This window comes from Melampsora larici-populina (genome assembly GCF_000204055.1).
Source record: "Melampsora larici-populina 98AG31 unplaced genomic scaffold MELLAscaffold_5, whole genome shotgun sequence".
In the NCBI taxonomy this organism is placed as follows: Eukaryota; Fungi; Basidiomycota; class Pucciniomycetes; order Pucciniales; family Melampsoraceae; genus Melampsora; species Melampsora laricis-populina.
In genome coordinates, this window is record NW_006768769.1 from 939,546 (window position 1) to 955,377 (window position 15,832).

The 15,832-nt window shown below is 36.8% G+C and overlaps 7 protein-coding genes across 7 annotated transcripts; 3 read left to right on the forward strand and 4 right to left on the reverse strand.

Moving 5' to 3' along the window:
- Positions 1-46: 46 nt before the first annotated feature.
- MELLADRAFT_47033 (uncharacterized protein) lies at positions 47-2,369 on the reverse strand (the record flags this gene model as incomplete). The annotated part of the gene is made up of 6 exons (XM_007406183.1): positions 47-485; positions 583-1,613; positions 1,709-1,988; positions 2,058-2,109; positions 2,193-2,208; positions 2,296-2,369. The coding sequence occupies 6 exons, from the start codon at positions 2,303-2,305 to the stop codon at positions 441-443; spliced, it is 1,434 nt and encodes a 477-aa protein (XP_007406245.1).
- A 174-nt stretch (positions 2,370-2,543) lies between these two features.
- On the forward strand, positions 2,544-3,553 carry MELLADRAFT_33791 (uncharacterized protein; the record flags this gene model as incomplete). Its single annotated transcript, XM_007405892.1, has 6 exons — positions 2,544-2,580; positions 2,647-2,666; positions 2,746-2,760; positions 2,843-2,939; positions 3,045-3,362; positions 3,468-3,553. The coding sequence occupies 6 exons, from the start codon at positions 2,544-2,546 to the stop codon at positions 3,551-3,553; spliced, it is 573 nt and encodes a 190-aa protein (XP_007405954.1).
- A 156-nt stretch (positions 3,554-3,709) lies between these two features.
- On the reverse strand, positions 3,710-4,618 carry MELLADRAFT_103088 (uncharacterized protein; the record flags this gene model as incomplete). The annotated part of the gene is made up of 5 exons (XM_007406182.1): positions 3,710-3,926; positions 3,994-4,067; positions 4,178-4,276; positions 4,373-4,397; positions 4,509-4,618. The coding sequence occupies 5 exons, from the start codon at positions 4,616-4,618 to the stop codon at positions 3,710-3,712; spliced, it is 525 nt and encodes a 174-aa protein (XP_007406244.1).
- Positions 4,619-6,995: 2,377 nt separating this feature from the next.
- Positions 6,996-7,959, reverse strand: MELLADRAFT_103089 (uncharacterized protein; the record flags this gene model as incomplete). The annotated part of the gene is made up of 3 exons (XM_007406181.1): positions 6,996-7,340; positions 7,439-7,561; positions 7,780-7,959. 3 exons carry the CDS (start codon positions 7,957-7,959, stop codon positions 6,996-6,998), a joined length of 648 nt encoding a protein of 215 aa, XP_007406243.1.
- Positions 7,960-9,544: 1,585 nt separating this feature from the next.
- Positions 9,545-10,973, forward strand: MELLADRAFT_115437 (uncharacterized protein; the record flags this gene model as incomplete). The annotated part of the gene is made up of 2 exons (XM_007405893.1): positions 9,545-9,974; positions 10,049-10,973. 2 exons carry the CDS (start codon positions 9,545-9,547, stop codon positions 10,522-10,524), a joined length of 906 nt encoding a protein of 301 aa, XP_007405955.1.
- A 166-nt stretch (positions 10,974-11,139) lies between these two features.
- On the reverse strand, positions 11,140-12,023 carry MELLADRAFT_115438 (uncharacterized protein; the record flags this gene model as incomplete). Its single annotated transcript, XM_007406180.1, has 4 exons — positions 11,140-11,252; positions 11,340-11,555; positions 11,624-11,767; positions 11,855-12,023. 4 exons carry the CDS (start codon positions 12,021-12,023, stop codon positions 11,146-11,148), a joined length of 636 nt encoding a protein of 211 aa, XP_007406242.1.
- A 1,004-nt stretch (positions 12,024-13,027) lies between these two features.
- Positions 13,028-13,977, forward strand: MELLADRAFT_60216 (uncharacterized protein; the record flags this gene model as incomplete). The annotated part of the gene is made up of 5 exons (XM_007405894.1): positions 13,028-13,070; positions 13,162-13,210; positions 13,293-13,506; positions 13,577-13,679; positions 13,742-13,977. 5 exons carry the CDS (start codon positions 13,028-13,030, stop codon positions 13,975-13,977), a joined length of 645 nt encoding a protein of 214 aa, XP_007405956.1.
- Positions 13,978-15,832: the final 1,855 nt, after the last annotated feature.

Here is a 15,832-nt window from a genome sequence, read left to right on the forward strand (position 1 = left end):
GATCATAATCAGAAATCCTTTTACAGATATTCTTTCTTTGGTTCTTATCTATTCATATATCTAATTTCAAAAATGACCAAACCAATCAATCTAGAAAAGAAAATCACAAAAAAAAACATAACAGTTGTAACAAATGCATCCATTATAAAACTTCATTTTTGCTTTTTCTTTTGTAGTTGAAAAAAAAACCCAACAATAAAAGAATCATGTTCGGTCCTTTACTTAACTTCAACTCTTATACTTATGGGTTTTTTTACTCTTTTTCATCATTTCAATTTAGTTTCTTTTTTTTCTTAAATTTGTTCATAAACATAAACCTTTTTTTAGAAAAAAAAATCAAAAGACATCTCTTTTTTTGCAAAACAAAGAAAATCCCATCATCCCAATCCAACCCATCCCCATCCCATCCTTTTTTTTATCTTTCATCATCATCATCATCATCACTCAATCATTTCACCAACAGCGCTATCAATTCCACTTCCTTCCTATAATACCGCATCCAAAAAGAAAAAAGATATATAAATCAACAAAAAAATGTCCAATCGACTTTTTTGAGCAAAAAACGAAAAAAAAACACTCAACTCGAATTGCACTTTCCCAATATCCATAAATAATCGTCACAGCCAAAAGAATCCCAGTACCCGACCCAAGTGCACCCATCAAATCAGCACAAACCGATAAAGCACCAATCGTAGCACCACCAAAAGCCGCAGCCGTAGGAATGATCCTTTTTAATTCTTTATACATTGATCCTTCTCGATGACCGGCCATGACCATCTGTTGATCTTTCAATTGTTTAGCCACTTCTCTTGGACCCGAACCAGAAACTTCGATCCAAGTCTTCGAAAACAACGCACAAGCCGTCAACATAAACGAAACATAAATCAACGTATGAATCGGATCTGTAAAGACTGCCTTGAGGTTATGAGGTGGTGAAATATAATAAGCTAATCCTGATTTAGCAAACAATTGAGATGATTCTTCTAAAGGTTCCCATACACCTAAGAGCCGTACAAACAGATTACTTGGGAATCGATTAAAGAGCATTTGTGAGATTATAAACACATTCGAGGTAAGTGCTGATTCTAACATGATCGGCATATTCGATGTATAAAACAATTTGACCGGATAAGTTCCACGTTGACCTCTGAATCGATTCGATTTCACTGGGATCTCCACTCTAAAGCCTTGTAAATAGATCACTGCAGCAAAGACCACAAAGGTAGCAATCAAATTCATCACGTTTGGTAATCGGTCTCGATAAAAGGCTTCCTTTAAGGCTCGAGTCTTATCATTCCAGGTAAACAACAAATGAAATAACGCAATCAACGCTCCTTCAAATTCAGGACCTCTTCCTGTGTTGATCGTCGTTGGTGAAAAGGCTTTCCAGATAATCGATTCACAGATGTTCGTGGCTATAAAGAGTGAGATTCCAGATCCTAGTCCATATCCTTTTTGTAATAATTCATCTAATAAGATCACAATCAAACCGGCTACGACTAATTGTAAGATCAACAGTAAACAAACACCGGCTCCCAAGTCTTTAGGTTGTCCATATAAACCTGTCAAAACGTAAACGGTTGCTTGACCAAACGAAATCAAAAGAGCAAAGACTATAGACCGGATCAAAATCCAAAAAAAATCAGAAAGTTTAATAAAACGGAGAGAGAAGAGATCAGAAAGACTAGAGAGGTCAAAAAAGACTTACGTTTCTGAGCCCCACCAAACAAAGCACGATCTTCTTTCAAAGTGAAATCGACTTCTACCAACTGAGCACCGGCCAAGAGTTGCATAATCATACCAGAGGTGACGATAGGTGAGATACCTAATTCCATCAAAGTACCACGATTGGAAGCTAAGATGACTCTCATCCAGTACAAGGGATCAGAAGAATCGGATGAAACGATGCCGTATAAAGGAATTTGAGAACAGATTAAAAAGATTAATAAGGTGATGGCTGTCCAGAGTACTTTTTGATTGAATGGAATCTATTGAGAAAGGTAAGATGAAATGGTCAATATATATAGGTTTTTGAGTGAATAGAAGATGAAGAATACCTTTCTTTCTGGTGAAGCTACTTCTGGTAAGACTCCCATAAAGGGTCGAACGCTATTTGAGATTCAAAGATATATCGTAAGAAAGAATGAAACATTAAATCATGAAGGAAGGAATTAAAGAAAACAGAACTCAACAGATTGAGAAAGCGAACTATGAAGAAAGAAAGAAAGAAGAAAAGAAACCAGAGTTAGTGAATGGCTTGATGGATAGAATGAATCAGAATGAGATTTTACTAACAGCTACTCATCTCGAGATTGGTTGATTGGTTGATTGATTGATTGAGATTGCTGAGCTGGAATGGTTTGTTGAGGTGAGTGAGTGATGAAGGAAGAACCGATCAGAAGAAACTTTAACCAACTGACACGACACCGATCACTCACTATAAACATATCCAAAATAGCCTTATACTCTGATCACCTTCAACATTGACCACCACCACTGACCACCACCACCATCATCATCATCATCATCATCACAAGAAGAAGATGAGTCTCTTAAGACCATTCACTGCATCAGATCTATGTAAGCTACTTCATCATCATCAAAACCAATCATCATCACTAACCCACTTCCCATTCCAATCAAAAGTCAACTTCAACAATGTCAATGTAAATCAAATCAAATCATCAAATCCAAATCCAAAAAAACTAACATCATGATCCTATACTTCTCAAACCATGTCAAAAGTTAGACCCATGGACAGTAAGTCAAACCCAATCTCCATTCATCAAAACCTCCTTGAAAACCGCTAATCATAATCAAACTTTGATTCTTTTATATATAGGAAACTTATTCAGTTTCATATTATCTTCAATACTTAACTTATTGGCCTTCTTTAATATGTCTAACTGAATCTCCAAACCATTCAATAATGGGTTACGGTTCGTAGAATTTTCAACCTTATCAACCCATTCCAACACTTTTGACTAAAGATCTGTATTTCTTTAGTGATGGCTAAAACCGAAGGAGATCCAACAGATTGGCAGTTAAGCATTTACCTCCCCCTTCCCGCGCACAAACCCCTCCAAAGAACAAAAAAAAGCTGATAAGATTTCATTTTTTTAGTGGACATATAAGCGCTATTACCGTTTCACCATCTTATCGTCAATTATCATTAGCTAAACAAATGATGAACTTGATTGAAAAAGTTTCAAATCTATCTAACAGTTTCTTTGTAGATCTTTTTGTAAGAGTTTCTAATTCGATTGCTATTAAGTTTTATGAAGCTTTGGGCTATAGTGTTTATAGAAGGATTTTAGGGTATTATGATGGGTTTGGTCAGATTGATCAGGAAGATGCTTTTGGTTCGTTTTTAGGTCTTGTTTTCTCCTTTTTACTTATACTCGTTTTTTGAGAGGTTGATTGATTCTGGGTTTTTTTTGCTTTTTTTTGGGCGGGGGCGAGGGTAGATATGAGGAAAAGTTTGGATGCTGATCCCAAGGGGTTATGTGTTAGATCAAATGGTAGAGAAGTCTTAGTAACCGATTTATTTTAATCCAAAGAAACAAAACAAATGATGATCTCAATTCAATAAACCCATCAACCTTTGTTTTCATTCTATCAAATACAAAGAACCAATCAAAAATATAAACCAAAAAAGAAGAAAGAAAGAAACCGCGTGTGTGCTTTTCGGTTCAAGTGATCGGGTTGTTTATTGAAAATAAATCATAATTAAATAAACCAAAAATAAACCAATTCCTAATTTAAGATGAGAAGAGAATCGGTTCAAGAAATTCAAATTAGATTCAAGCTTAGGTTGAAAGTTTGAAGTCGGTTTAACATTCGTAGAGGTTCCTAATGTGTTGCCTTTTCCCCAGTTATGTGAATTACTTGAATCATTTGAATATCGTTTGATAGTAGCTTCAATCCTACATTCAAAAAAATCAATCAGGTTCAGTATAGAATTTCGGTTTCGATTTCGAGGGAGTTAGTTACCCTGATCGATTGGCTCCCCGAACTTCGTCTACTTTTTGCTTATTTTTAATAAATATAAACGTTGGCATTGCAGTCTACATATAAAACCCCCAACCCCCAAACAAATAAGAATAGATTGGTTAATGTGTTTTTTTTTTTTTTTTGGAGATGGGTTTGGGTTGGTGGAGTTTGAAATGGAGCTTACGATCTTGTAGGTTTCTGAAATCGATTTACATTCGTCTACATCACATTTTGTAAAAGTTAAAGATGAATGAGTTTTAGATAGATCTTCGTAAAAGGGTGCCTATATAAATCACCAAAAAATCAAATCATGAAAGGTTTAGTTGGTTTGTGGTTATTTACAAATGAATATATATAAAAAAGGGAAAGAATTAGTTACGATTGCGTGACATGGTGGACACCATCTGAATCAAAATCCACCAATCCCAAACGAAAAAACAGAAAGTCAATCAATTGGTTTCTTTAAAAATGATAATACGTAACATGTTTGAAAGAAGGAGGGAAAGGGTGGTTACTTTGCATGAAAATCTATGATGATTAATTGGGTGGTTGAATTGATGATTTGGTTTAATTGATTTAATGATTTTAATTCGATTATATTCGATTTAAGTGTTGATGGTGACATTCTTTTCTGGTGATGATCGAGTTTGATGGGAGTTTGGTATTCTGTGAACGTTGGATGTTGGGCTTGAGCTTGAAGTGAGCTGAAGGTTGAAGGTTGAAGGTCAAGGAAGGGGACAGTTTCAGATTCAAGTAGATGATGATAGGATAGGAACCTGTTAAAACACATACACACCACCAGCACACCTTAAATTGAACTTTTCACATCATCACTGCTACACTTCAATGAAGGATCAAACAAATCCTATTTCATTTTGATTCTTTATCTCATCTTTATAAACAACCAAACTTGATGTAGAATTTGAAAAACTCTTGAATAAAACAAAAAAATAACAAGCAAATATTTTAGATCTATACCTTTCATTTTGATAACCAAAGGAATCAGCTTGTAACAAGAAAAAAAAAGGAATGGAAGATCCAAAAGTCAAGAATAAAACATAAATCAACACATCATGAGTAAGAGATGTGTGTACAAAAATAAGAAAAAGTTTAAGAGGAAGACAAAGGTGGTGTTGTGAGATGACAAAGAACAGAGGTTTTGAAAGATGGTCAGGTGGATGTGATTGTGATGGCATTGGTATGGTAGAAAATCATATGATCAATGGAAGACAGGCAATTAAATAAGTTAAATGATCTTGTTCTTGTTTTATCAGAGTAAAGCTAGATTTATATTGAAAGAATAAAAGATAGATGTACTGCAGCTACTTCATGAGACATAAGAGGAAGTAGTGGTTGTAGATATAGAGAATAAAATTTACTGGAATCAAAATTAATACATTTCACTATATAGTACCTTCACTTGTTCATCAAATCAGAATGTACAAAGTAGTTCTCTTCATACTTTCACATAAGCCATGACTCAAAATCACTGGTTTCTAAGATATAGGTATCCATTCAAATGTTTCTTTGGTTTTGTTAAAAAAAGATAAAGATCAATACCAAGACATCTGAATTTCTTAAGCAGGATGAGTGATATACATTACAAAAAATTGGTTAAGTAGAAAGAATGGAGAAAAATAATTCACATCAATTTACAAAAGGTTAAATACTCTTGCTTAGCACAAGATATTCGCAAGGAGAATATGAAGAGATAGTGATTTTTATGTAGGAAAGGAGACAACCATTGAAATTCCAACTCAATAGGTGTTTTTTCATGATCAGGTGAGATGAACCTCTTGACCTCTTCCAACATACAGACCACCAAAGAAGTGACTCATTTCACCTGAGCTTCCCTCAAAGAAATGTATGCAGGAATTTTCTGGCACAAATCTCTGGCTTGGATGATTTTAAACAACTGGCTGATTATAGCAGAGGAATCATTGGCGATATAGACATCTGATACAACCAGACGCTCTCCGCCCTTTGAGGAATACCGCTTCATTGAGCGGAACACAGTATTTTTTGACTGGATACCACAGGAGCAGATGTGATAGGAGAGCACACTATTTATGATGTGTAGCTAAACTTGAAGAACAGCTTCTACAAGTGAAAAGTGTGATATCATATATTCCAATAAAGACAACAAGATCCACATATGTCATTGTCAGTGTACAATTGCCTTATCACAGATAAAGCTATTGATCTGACATGCTTTTTCAAACTTAACAAAATACCTAGATTCATATCACTTGAATCTGATACAGAGGGATTTGAGGCAAAGAAGCTTATCAAGACCAACAAGCTGAGTCTTGAGGTAAATTTTTCTTTAGCCATAAAAGATAACTTTGAAACAAGCAATAAGTTTTTTTTACAAAGTGAAGACTTGATAAAAAGTAAAGTACAGATAACCTTTTACCATTTGAACAAATTTTAATTCTTTCCAAAAATTTTACAACCATCTTAATGATTTCTTGTAATGTTTCTCATGATAATATCTAAGGAATTCAAAGCATAGTTTTCAAATTTGTTTATATATGTGATTTGGGATATCAGAAAAGATTTTTGTGATTCAAGGATACCAAAATTTGCAGGAAGGAATGATGCCTTTTCAATTTTTTTTGGGCTCTCTATCATGTATTTTGAGATGGTATAGGATCATATATCATGTGATCCTTCCATGAGCTTATGGTAGAAGTCAGATATCTTGTCTATATCTGATAGTCTCAACCTGACTTTTATGTCAGTATTGTTAGCACTCTTTTCAGTCTTTCACCTGTGCTAGAAATCTATGGTGATAAGTCATCTATAATGGTCTTATACAACACTCCATTTGTGATCTATTACAAAAATTCATCAAATCTTGGTCATCTAAAATTAAGGACATTCAAAGGTCTAAAGAGTTACACCTTGTAGGTCTTTTTCCACAAAGGCTTTCTAAGTGAAAGACAATAAACAGAGTTTTTTTTACAAAATTGAGTTATAAGTTTCTTATATGTAGTCAATCATCCAGCCACCGATTTAAAAGCAACAGTAGAAGTAACGATCCGATCAATAATTTCATACAAATCATCTTCTTGACTTATACCATTCTTTAAATTTTTCTGATATTCTTTAATCACTAAATCTTCATTAAGTTTATAAACCTTACAAACTTCATTCCAATCTGTACCTAATGATTTGATTTGATTGATAGAAATTAATGAACCTTGAATCAATTCAAGAGCTAATTGATTTAGTTTGATGGATTCTTCTGATTTCTTTTCTTCTTCTGATTTCTTGGTGATTTTAATTAGGATTAATTTATCGGATTTAGGATCTATACCGAACTTTTTGATCGAATCTGTGATCTGAAAGTTTATGAATCATTGAACCAGATTCGATTTTCATAAGTGTCAAAATTGAAGACTGGATCTATCTATATAGGTATGGGTTTTAAAAGACTTACATTTGTACCAGGAGAGAGAGTCCACATGATCTCGGAATATATTGTTTTGGTCTTAAGTTGATGATGAGATCGTGCTAATAAAGCTTGATAGATAGCGGTGTTTAAATGTTGAGAGGATGTGATCTGTAAACATCGATCATCCCTTTTTCATCCGGGTTTGTGTAAAAAAAACACGCATTCAAACCCCAGGCGTTGTCGTTTAAGATTATCGAAGTGAAGTTATGAAAGAAGGGATATAGTCAAAATGAAAAACACGGTATAAAGTGTTCAAAAAGATATCAAAACATTTCAATCAGTCTGTTAAATCATGTTAAAACCGATTTCATGTAAAAAGTATTGACCATCTTTGGATTTAAGAAACACCAATCTAATCGATTACGCTCATGAATTGTATTAGGGTCAGATTCATTTAACTTGCTTGCTTCTATTAATGATGATCTAATTTGAGTTAAATTCGTAACTTTGTTAAAGAACCAAATGTAAACAGACGTATTAAGGTGAGGTATATCGAAGTGTTCCATTGGGGTTTTTTTGAGTTGATTGACCAATTCTTATCGGTTGCCTTTAAAAAGGTTTGTAAGACGTTTTAGAGATTCGATTGCAGGCTCAGCAGAGCGATAAGATGTTTACGATGAAATGAATCCTGATCGGCACCTTGCAATCTTCCCGAATGAGACTAAAACTTATCCAACTTCCCCGCCGACCCGAGCCAGTCGGAGTCTAACTTTAGAGCATATGTACCGAGGCTCACCCAATCGTGTCATCATCACCATCATGATGTCCCCAAACTCTTTTTCCTGTGGAAGCAGATTGAGTGGGTCATAGTTTGCCCAGTAGGAGTTTTTGTAACCAGAGCTTCAATGTCTTCACGTATCTTGACTTTTGGGCCACCCTTTCCTCATAAAGTGAATTAATAAAGATTCATGTTTCGCGTTTCAATGTGAATTTTGCAGGTTGCTGCACTCGCCGCTAGAGCAATATGCTCCTTATAATTTGGACCCCACCAGCCATTGCCATACCTTGTCGTCAGTCAAAAGTCAATCAAAAGTGTGCTTTACTGATATTTTTTGTCTTCCTTTTAGAACGCACCGTTGTCAATTGTCACGATGAAGACTTGAATCTTATCATAGTCTCATTGACGAAATCTGAAATTCCTCATACATATATCCTTTTGAATCCACAAGAATCAACGGTCACAAATTGATCATCTTTCGTTCAACTAATTGTCACAGAACTTGACCAAAATTCCTCACCAAGATGCTTGACTGCCGCGGGTAAACTTGACCAAGATTATTCAAGTTGATGTTGGATCAATTAAACTTGAGTTATTTGATGATGTCTTTCAAAGTCAGAACACACTGGTCTTGAAATCATGGCAAATCCTATCAAACTTTTAATGTGTGTATGTTGAGATCAAGGAGTTGATGAAGCAATATGATGATGGAAATCTAATCAGTTTAACTAAAACTAGCTACTTCCAATAAGATACCCAAAAATCGAACTCGGTGGTAAGCTTCAAGTTTTCACGAGGTATGTATGCGTTTTCACAAACAAACAAGATTGACCAAGAGACTTATTTTGTGTCTTTTAGCATGGTGTATATCAAGTTCATAACCTCAAATGAATTCCTAAACTAACTGCATTGATTCGTATTTACGTTTCCTGTTAAGCTTCTGATTTGATTATCGTTTTTGTTGAGCCACCTTCATCTGTGTTTTGTATATACTGTGTTTCTGTCATATATGAGATTCAGAATGACGGGTATATGAAGCGAGAAAGATGCATAGGAGAAAATCACACCTTGTATCACCAAGGATGAATAGCAATAGCAAATTTATTTGTTCAACTGGAAGGCAGCACAAGTTCTACATTTCCTTCAATCAAAATCTCTATCTCCGGACGTTTGTTTACATCTTTATCCTTCGTATATACTACTTTTGATTAAGAAGCTTTTATTTGGGATACATCAAACTCCATTGATGAATGTTATTCTTCACCAAGCTTTTGTTTATCTTCTTTGGCTTCCACAGTCTTTGTCCATATCTCGTGGTATGGATGATGAGAAGCATATACCAAGATGATAAAGTTGTGAAAGAATTGAACAGCATGACTGACTACAACCACCTTCCTCAAGATCTTCAACTTTGGCGAAGACAAGCCGATACTTCTACGTCGACCTTGATATTGACACTTACATTAACAGCACTAGTAACACAATCTGATTTGAGGACTCAGACAATCATCTTTACTTCTGTGATCACAGAGATTGAAACCATCACCAATAATAATCAAATCAAGACCTCAACAGCTGTTCAAGCAATACCAACCTTGGCAGATTCCGATGCGACCAACTCCCGAGCAACTAGCCTCACAAGCGAGATTCTTTCTCCAACCGCATCTTCCAGTCCAGCGCGCTTGCCCGTGAGCTCAGCATCAAGTGTGATCCAGAGGACGCAAAGTGCGACTGCGACTTTTGCTGGGATCCCTACGCCGACTAACATCCCGGCCACTTCGACCTCATTGCCCATTGACAGTAGTAAGCTAGTTCCCTGCTAAGAACCTTATAATGACTTAGCTCAAATTGATCTTCAAATGCGTTCTTTTCTCTAGTTTCGAGTCAAACTTTGAGTTCTAATTTCAATACCATCGCACCATCACTTCAAAGCTCACCACCAATAACAAAATCAACTTCAAACAATAATCAAAATAAAATAGCCATTCCAGCCATAGTGATTTCAGTCACCTTAGCCATAGCATTCATGATAATTTGTATTTCTTACTTTGTTCCAAGATTTCGAAACCAACAAAAAACCAAACAATCTGCTCAAATGTTTGATGAATATAGTAAATTAGCTAAAACGTTTAATTCAAGTCCAAGTCATACTACATTAGATTATAGTCAAGCTTATATTCCTAAAAACTCGATTCAAAGAAATAAAGGTAAATCAAGAATGATTGAAAATTTAGATCAACCCTCTTTTGGTGTTGGTGATGGCGGATTCAAGCATGTAGAACCTGTTGAGGGTCATGGTACTTGGTCACCTCAGAGTCCAGATGGAACCGAGCCATCAGGACCGATTGTGTAAGTTTTTCTTATAAATCACTTTTTTCCGATTTTGATGCTACTTAATTGATGCGTTGATTCTCTGAATTATTTGATCATATGATCACTAGATTATGATGTTACGCCTTTGAAATCATCAAATTACAAGACATATCAGCAGAAGGTTGTAAGATTTTGTCAAAATCAATTAGATTTATCAACTAATGTTCGGAAATGCTTAAATCCCGTTCTTGATGTTTCTCTAGATCTTGTGAAATTAGCCTATGGCAGATATTTTTATTTGAATCAAACTTTAGTCCCGAATGACCATGACTTGTTTTTGCATCAATTTATAGACCACTAAATCTTTTCGTTTTGCTGTTTCTCGACATTTAGATTTCTTTCAAAACTTTGTTGAACTTTCAAGAGTTTCATTTCACTATTAAAATCTTGGGTGTATGCTCTAGTGCTTCAATTTAAATGATCCGGTGCAAAGAGAGTCAATTCGCAGACTTTGAGGGGTTTCTTAGCTCAGGTTTCAGTCATTCGAGCCGACAATTTCACCCGATTCAACATCTTGACTTCTTGACTTGATTGTCTGTATACATAGTGAATCAGGATAAATCGAGTAACATCTTTTGAAGATACACAAACGAATGAAAACTCAAGTTGATAATTTCAATGGAGGAGAATCAGATGGAATTGAGAAAATTGATGCAGAACATCTTGATTTGAATTTTTTCATACTTTGTTGTCGGATCAAACTTTCAACTTCCATACAAACAATCAAATCAAATTCGTCATCAATCATTCTTCATAAAAGATCTTTAAAGGTGAAGGAACATCGTTCTAGCTTACCATTCAATTCGTCATATATCATCTTAAGCTTTAACCTCTCATTATACAATTCTGATTCAATGGCTCTTTTCCTTTGAGATTTTTCGAGAGTTTCATTCGGACCTTTTTCGCTAGTATCGAGAGATGGCCTTTCAATGGAATCCGATTTAACTTTCAAAGATCTTTCAAGTATGTCAATACATGACCTGATCACACTTTCTCGGTTAAGCCATGTTTCTATATCAATGAAACAAATGTGTCAGTTTTGTAAGAAAATCTAGAATCAAAGATGAAATACTACTCACGAGTTAGAATTCCCCAAAACTGGGAGCACTCTATAGTGGCTTCCTTTGCTTGATTCGAGTTTGTGTTTGATTGTGTTGGGATTGAGATTCGATTGAGATGAAGTGTAAGTGAGTCATCCAATTTTCGATATCGACCAATATATTCTGATTAGATTTGAAGGCGTTTGAACAGTGTGTTTGAGAAAATGCATTTCGATCTACATCTTCGCTTGATAGTAGACCAGGACTAACTTCGAAACTCTGAAAGATCCCCACAAATGGCTAAGGAAACTGGAATTGGACTTTTAGGTTCTGAATCATTTGTTGGAATTGATGCCGCAAGTTGAGATTCTAGCCATTGAGATCCTAGTAAGACTTTCGTTGAATTCGAACTCATTGAGCCTTGGTTACCATCAGGCATTTCCTTTGACGATAGCTTCGAAGCGATGTGTCTAAATCTGAAGACCTGCTCATCTGATCTCCCCGAATGCTCACTAAAGTGGTGGGTACTCGGTACCGGGAGTGATATGGCGCAAATGTTACTTTCTGGGCATCTTTATTGAGGTGAAAGTTCAGATCATCAAGAATGATAATGATGCAGAATGCAAGCAAAGAAGGTACTTTCCTATTCTTGCGATGCACCTTTCTTGAATTCAGCTTGGTCTCCTAAATTTTTAGACATTCATCCACAGCCAAGGATATATACATTTTGACGCTTTGAAAGAAGTTTAGAACACGCGATGTAGTCTGATGGAGTACACTGGAGCACAAGATAAGAATTGAACAAATTGGCTGATAGGATGCTGATTTCTGAGTTTGCTTTTGGATTGGAGGTAAGGAGATTTAATTCAGCCGATGTACCATAGCCTATCATAGCATTTTGGCGGGCAGCGCTCAGTGTGAGCGGCCGATAGGGTAATCCGATCAACTCAGCAATCGGACAAGATCAAATGCTCACATACATAACAACTATCCAGCCTAGAAAGCCACTCAAGCCTCTAGAGTATGTTTTTGATCAAGTCGGCTGTGAAGTCGTACACCGGTCTGCGTCTAACCTCGTGGAGGCTTTCCATGAGGATTCTTGATTTCGGTGTGATTTCGTTCAATTCAAACTACGCGTGACGCCGGCTGAATCTGCTGAATCTGGTTGAAGCCAGAGTTGTGTTTATTAGGGTTCCGATACACGAAAGTCTTGGACAGAAGAGGCAGAAGTAGATGTCCACCGTCCACGACCTAGTGGGGCGTGGTTGGTGGCGTGGTTAGACTTGGCATTCAGGAAGCTGGAGAACACAGGTTGTATTTAGCTTTCAGTTCCATAAATACCCCCTCATCCCGGCCATGCTTCCAAAGGTTCATCACCCGCCAGACACACTTCACTACATCTTACACCAAATTTCATCCTAGCTATCTATATAAGATTTGATCATGCTTTTCTCAACTTCCCTCATCCTACCATTAGCGCTTCTATGTGCGTACCAGTTTTTCAATCAACGAAAGAAGTTTATATCAGACAGTGAAACTTGTCTCCTGACGTGCTTCTCCTTTCTTATCTCCCATAGGCCAGACTGCTTCTTCTTTGAGTGTACCCTCAGTATCGGGAGGTCTAAGGTGAGTCCAAAACGTTCAAGACCGAATTTACTCGTTTTTTTTTCTATTCCTTTGTTTTCTGACGACTACGTTAAATACTCAGCTTGGCCCGAAGAAATCAACAAGACGCCAAAGCCATCTCTCAACCTTGTATCGATAAAATCCAAAAGAAACAAGCCGAGGTTAAAGAACATTGTAAAGATGCACAAGCTCAGGTACTTGTTGAGACTGACTTACAAGTTGTTGTTCAAACTTTTGAAGAATTCATCGTGGAGATGAACAAATGCAACTGTACCGGTAAAGATGAAATCGACCTCGTACGTTTCATAGTCTTTATGAATATGAATAGCTTCATCTCTCTTCTGATAAAAGTTTCGGATTTTATAGGAGTGGTACAAGGAACTTGTTATCAACGTCTTTGCTTCTGTTCAAGTTGTCATCGAGATCGTTGTAGGAACTCAAGACCAAAGTCTCATTGAAGTTGCTCAAGGTAAGTAGAGTATTCTGAAGTATCTGTTAAACAAGTCTAATGATCATTCCGTCATCCTTCAGACGTATTTGCTCAATTCAAGGTTCACGTTGCCAACTTTATCGACCTCGTGATCACGATCGATGTTCAAGTAGCCGTTGCCATTCGTGATAATGTTGATGCAGCTGCATATGCCGCTGTTGGAGTTGACATCGTCGAGCTCATTGACGGAAAGGTTGCTGGAGAAACATCTGGAAAAGAACCTGAGAAACAAGCCCCTGTGAAGAAGGGAGATGGTGATCACACTGGTCATCCTTAAAACTATTTATATCTTTGTATTTCTTTCTTGAATCATGATATTTATATAATCAATCAATTTTTTCAAAGCATTATTTTGTTAAATTCGAGTTGTACTCATTCGAGCTTACTTGGAGATGTGAGGGAGCTTTGCATAAAAAGACATTGTCCATTTATTTTGTTCCAAAAACTCCTTTCTAGGGAGTTTGAAAATTGATGAAGAATCAAATGAAGTGGCCATTGTGAGGGATTGAATTTCTAGTAATCGGATCGTATTATCGAAAGGTAAATACTCTGAAGAAAGTGGACATTGTCAATGAAACATTGATGAAGTGGCACCCATTGAGCTTTGGTTGTCTTAGGTGATTTCCTTTTATAATCATTGAGACCAATTTCGAGTTGCGCTTTAGATTCTATGCCACACATCACCTTCACACCTCTCTGGAACCTCATTTTGTGAAAGTAGCAGAGCATGCTCGCTAACGGTGGTGATTGCGGATAAATATAAGCTCAACTAAGCCCCTCCCGCGGCCCATGGAGTCTTTGTCTCTCTTTTTTCTCCAGGACGAAGAGAGTCCAAAATTGGTTTCGAAAGCTTGATAGAAGTTTAAACAATCAAGAGGGTTCTGTAGTTCTCCTCCAATTCGTACACCATAAAATGCCTAAGCACTACGAATCAAATGGGTTACCAACTGGGAGAGATCTCTTGTCAAGTAAACTGGTGGCGAGGAGCTGCAACTCCAAGGCCATGAAGTAAGTAGTAAAAGTAGACAAAGTTTTGTATCCTTATGCACTAGTACTCATGATAAGATCACGAGATATTTCACAAGGGCATGATAGCAAACATCAATGATGAAGTAGATAAGAGTAGTCCGTCACAAACTCTACTGACCTCACTGAAATCAGCAATCTGATTAGCTTGTCGGCGGAGAGAGCTTTTTTAAGCCAATCTGATTCAATGCTGTTGGACACGGTCAGCAGGCCGAGTATGTCTTGACAGGTCTGTTTGTTATGAAAGGACCAAAATAAGAAACAATTGCATTAGCTCGGCTCAGCTTCTTTAGCTCAATCTATTCCTCAGGTCAGCTTATGTCCAATGTGGATGATCCAAGAGTACGAGGCTAAACACAATTGTAATTCAGATTCGACTCTCTGCAGAGACTTTTTGCAAGTGGCAATTCTCTCTAATTCAATACACCCCTTTTCTTAAACTTGATAAAGTTCCAAGAAAAAGGAAACAGTCTTGTATATTTGTAACGCTTGGAACGCTTGTGAAATTTCCGTGAAGAAAAACTGGATAAATGAAAGCAGGGAATGCGCCTGGAGGCGTTCCTTTCAAAATACTCAAAACTATGTTTGTCTCAGCTCTCCCGGTCGCCACCGGTCGTCTCCGCTGAAGACCGATACCTCTCCTCGCCGAACCTCATGGCCTCATAGAAGCTTTGGAGTATGAAACCACATTTCTGCTATCGACATAAGTCATGCGTGGCGCGGCTCAATGGTCTCAAGCTTCTGCGCCGTTCAATGTAGTAATCATCCGAGTTCGCCTTAAACAGAAGTAGTGCCTCGTGGCTCATCGGACGCGTGGTTAGCCTTGGCAATCAGGAAGCCGGCGAACCAAGGTATGTATGTATGCACCAGCTCTTCCGTCTATAAAACCCCCTCACCATAACATTTCCATAGTTTCATCATTCGTCTCCTACACATTTACACTCATTACAGCCTACGAACTATTCATCAATCTTTTTATTTTATTCATATTCATTTTATATTATTCATCTTAACATATCATCATGCTCTTCTCAACTTCCATCATCCTGCCAATAGCACTTTTGTGTTCGTACCAATTTTCAATTGTTCAATCAAAGAAGCGGTAA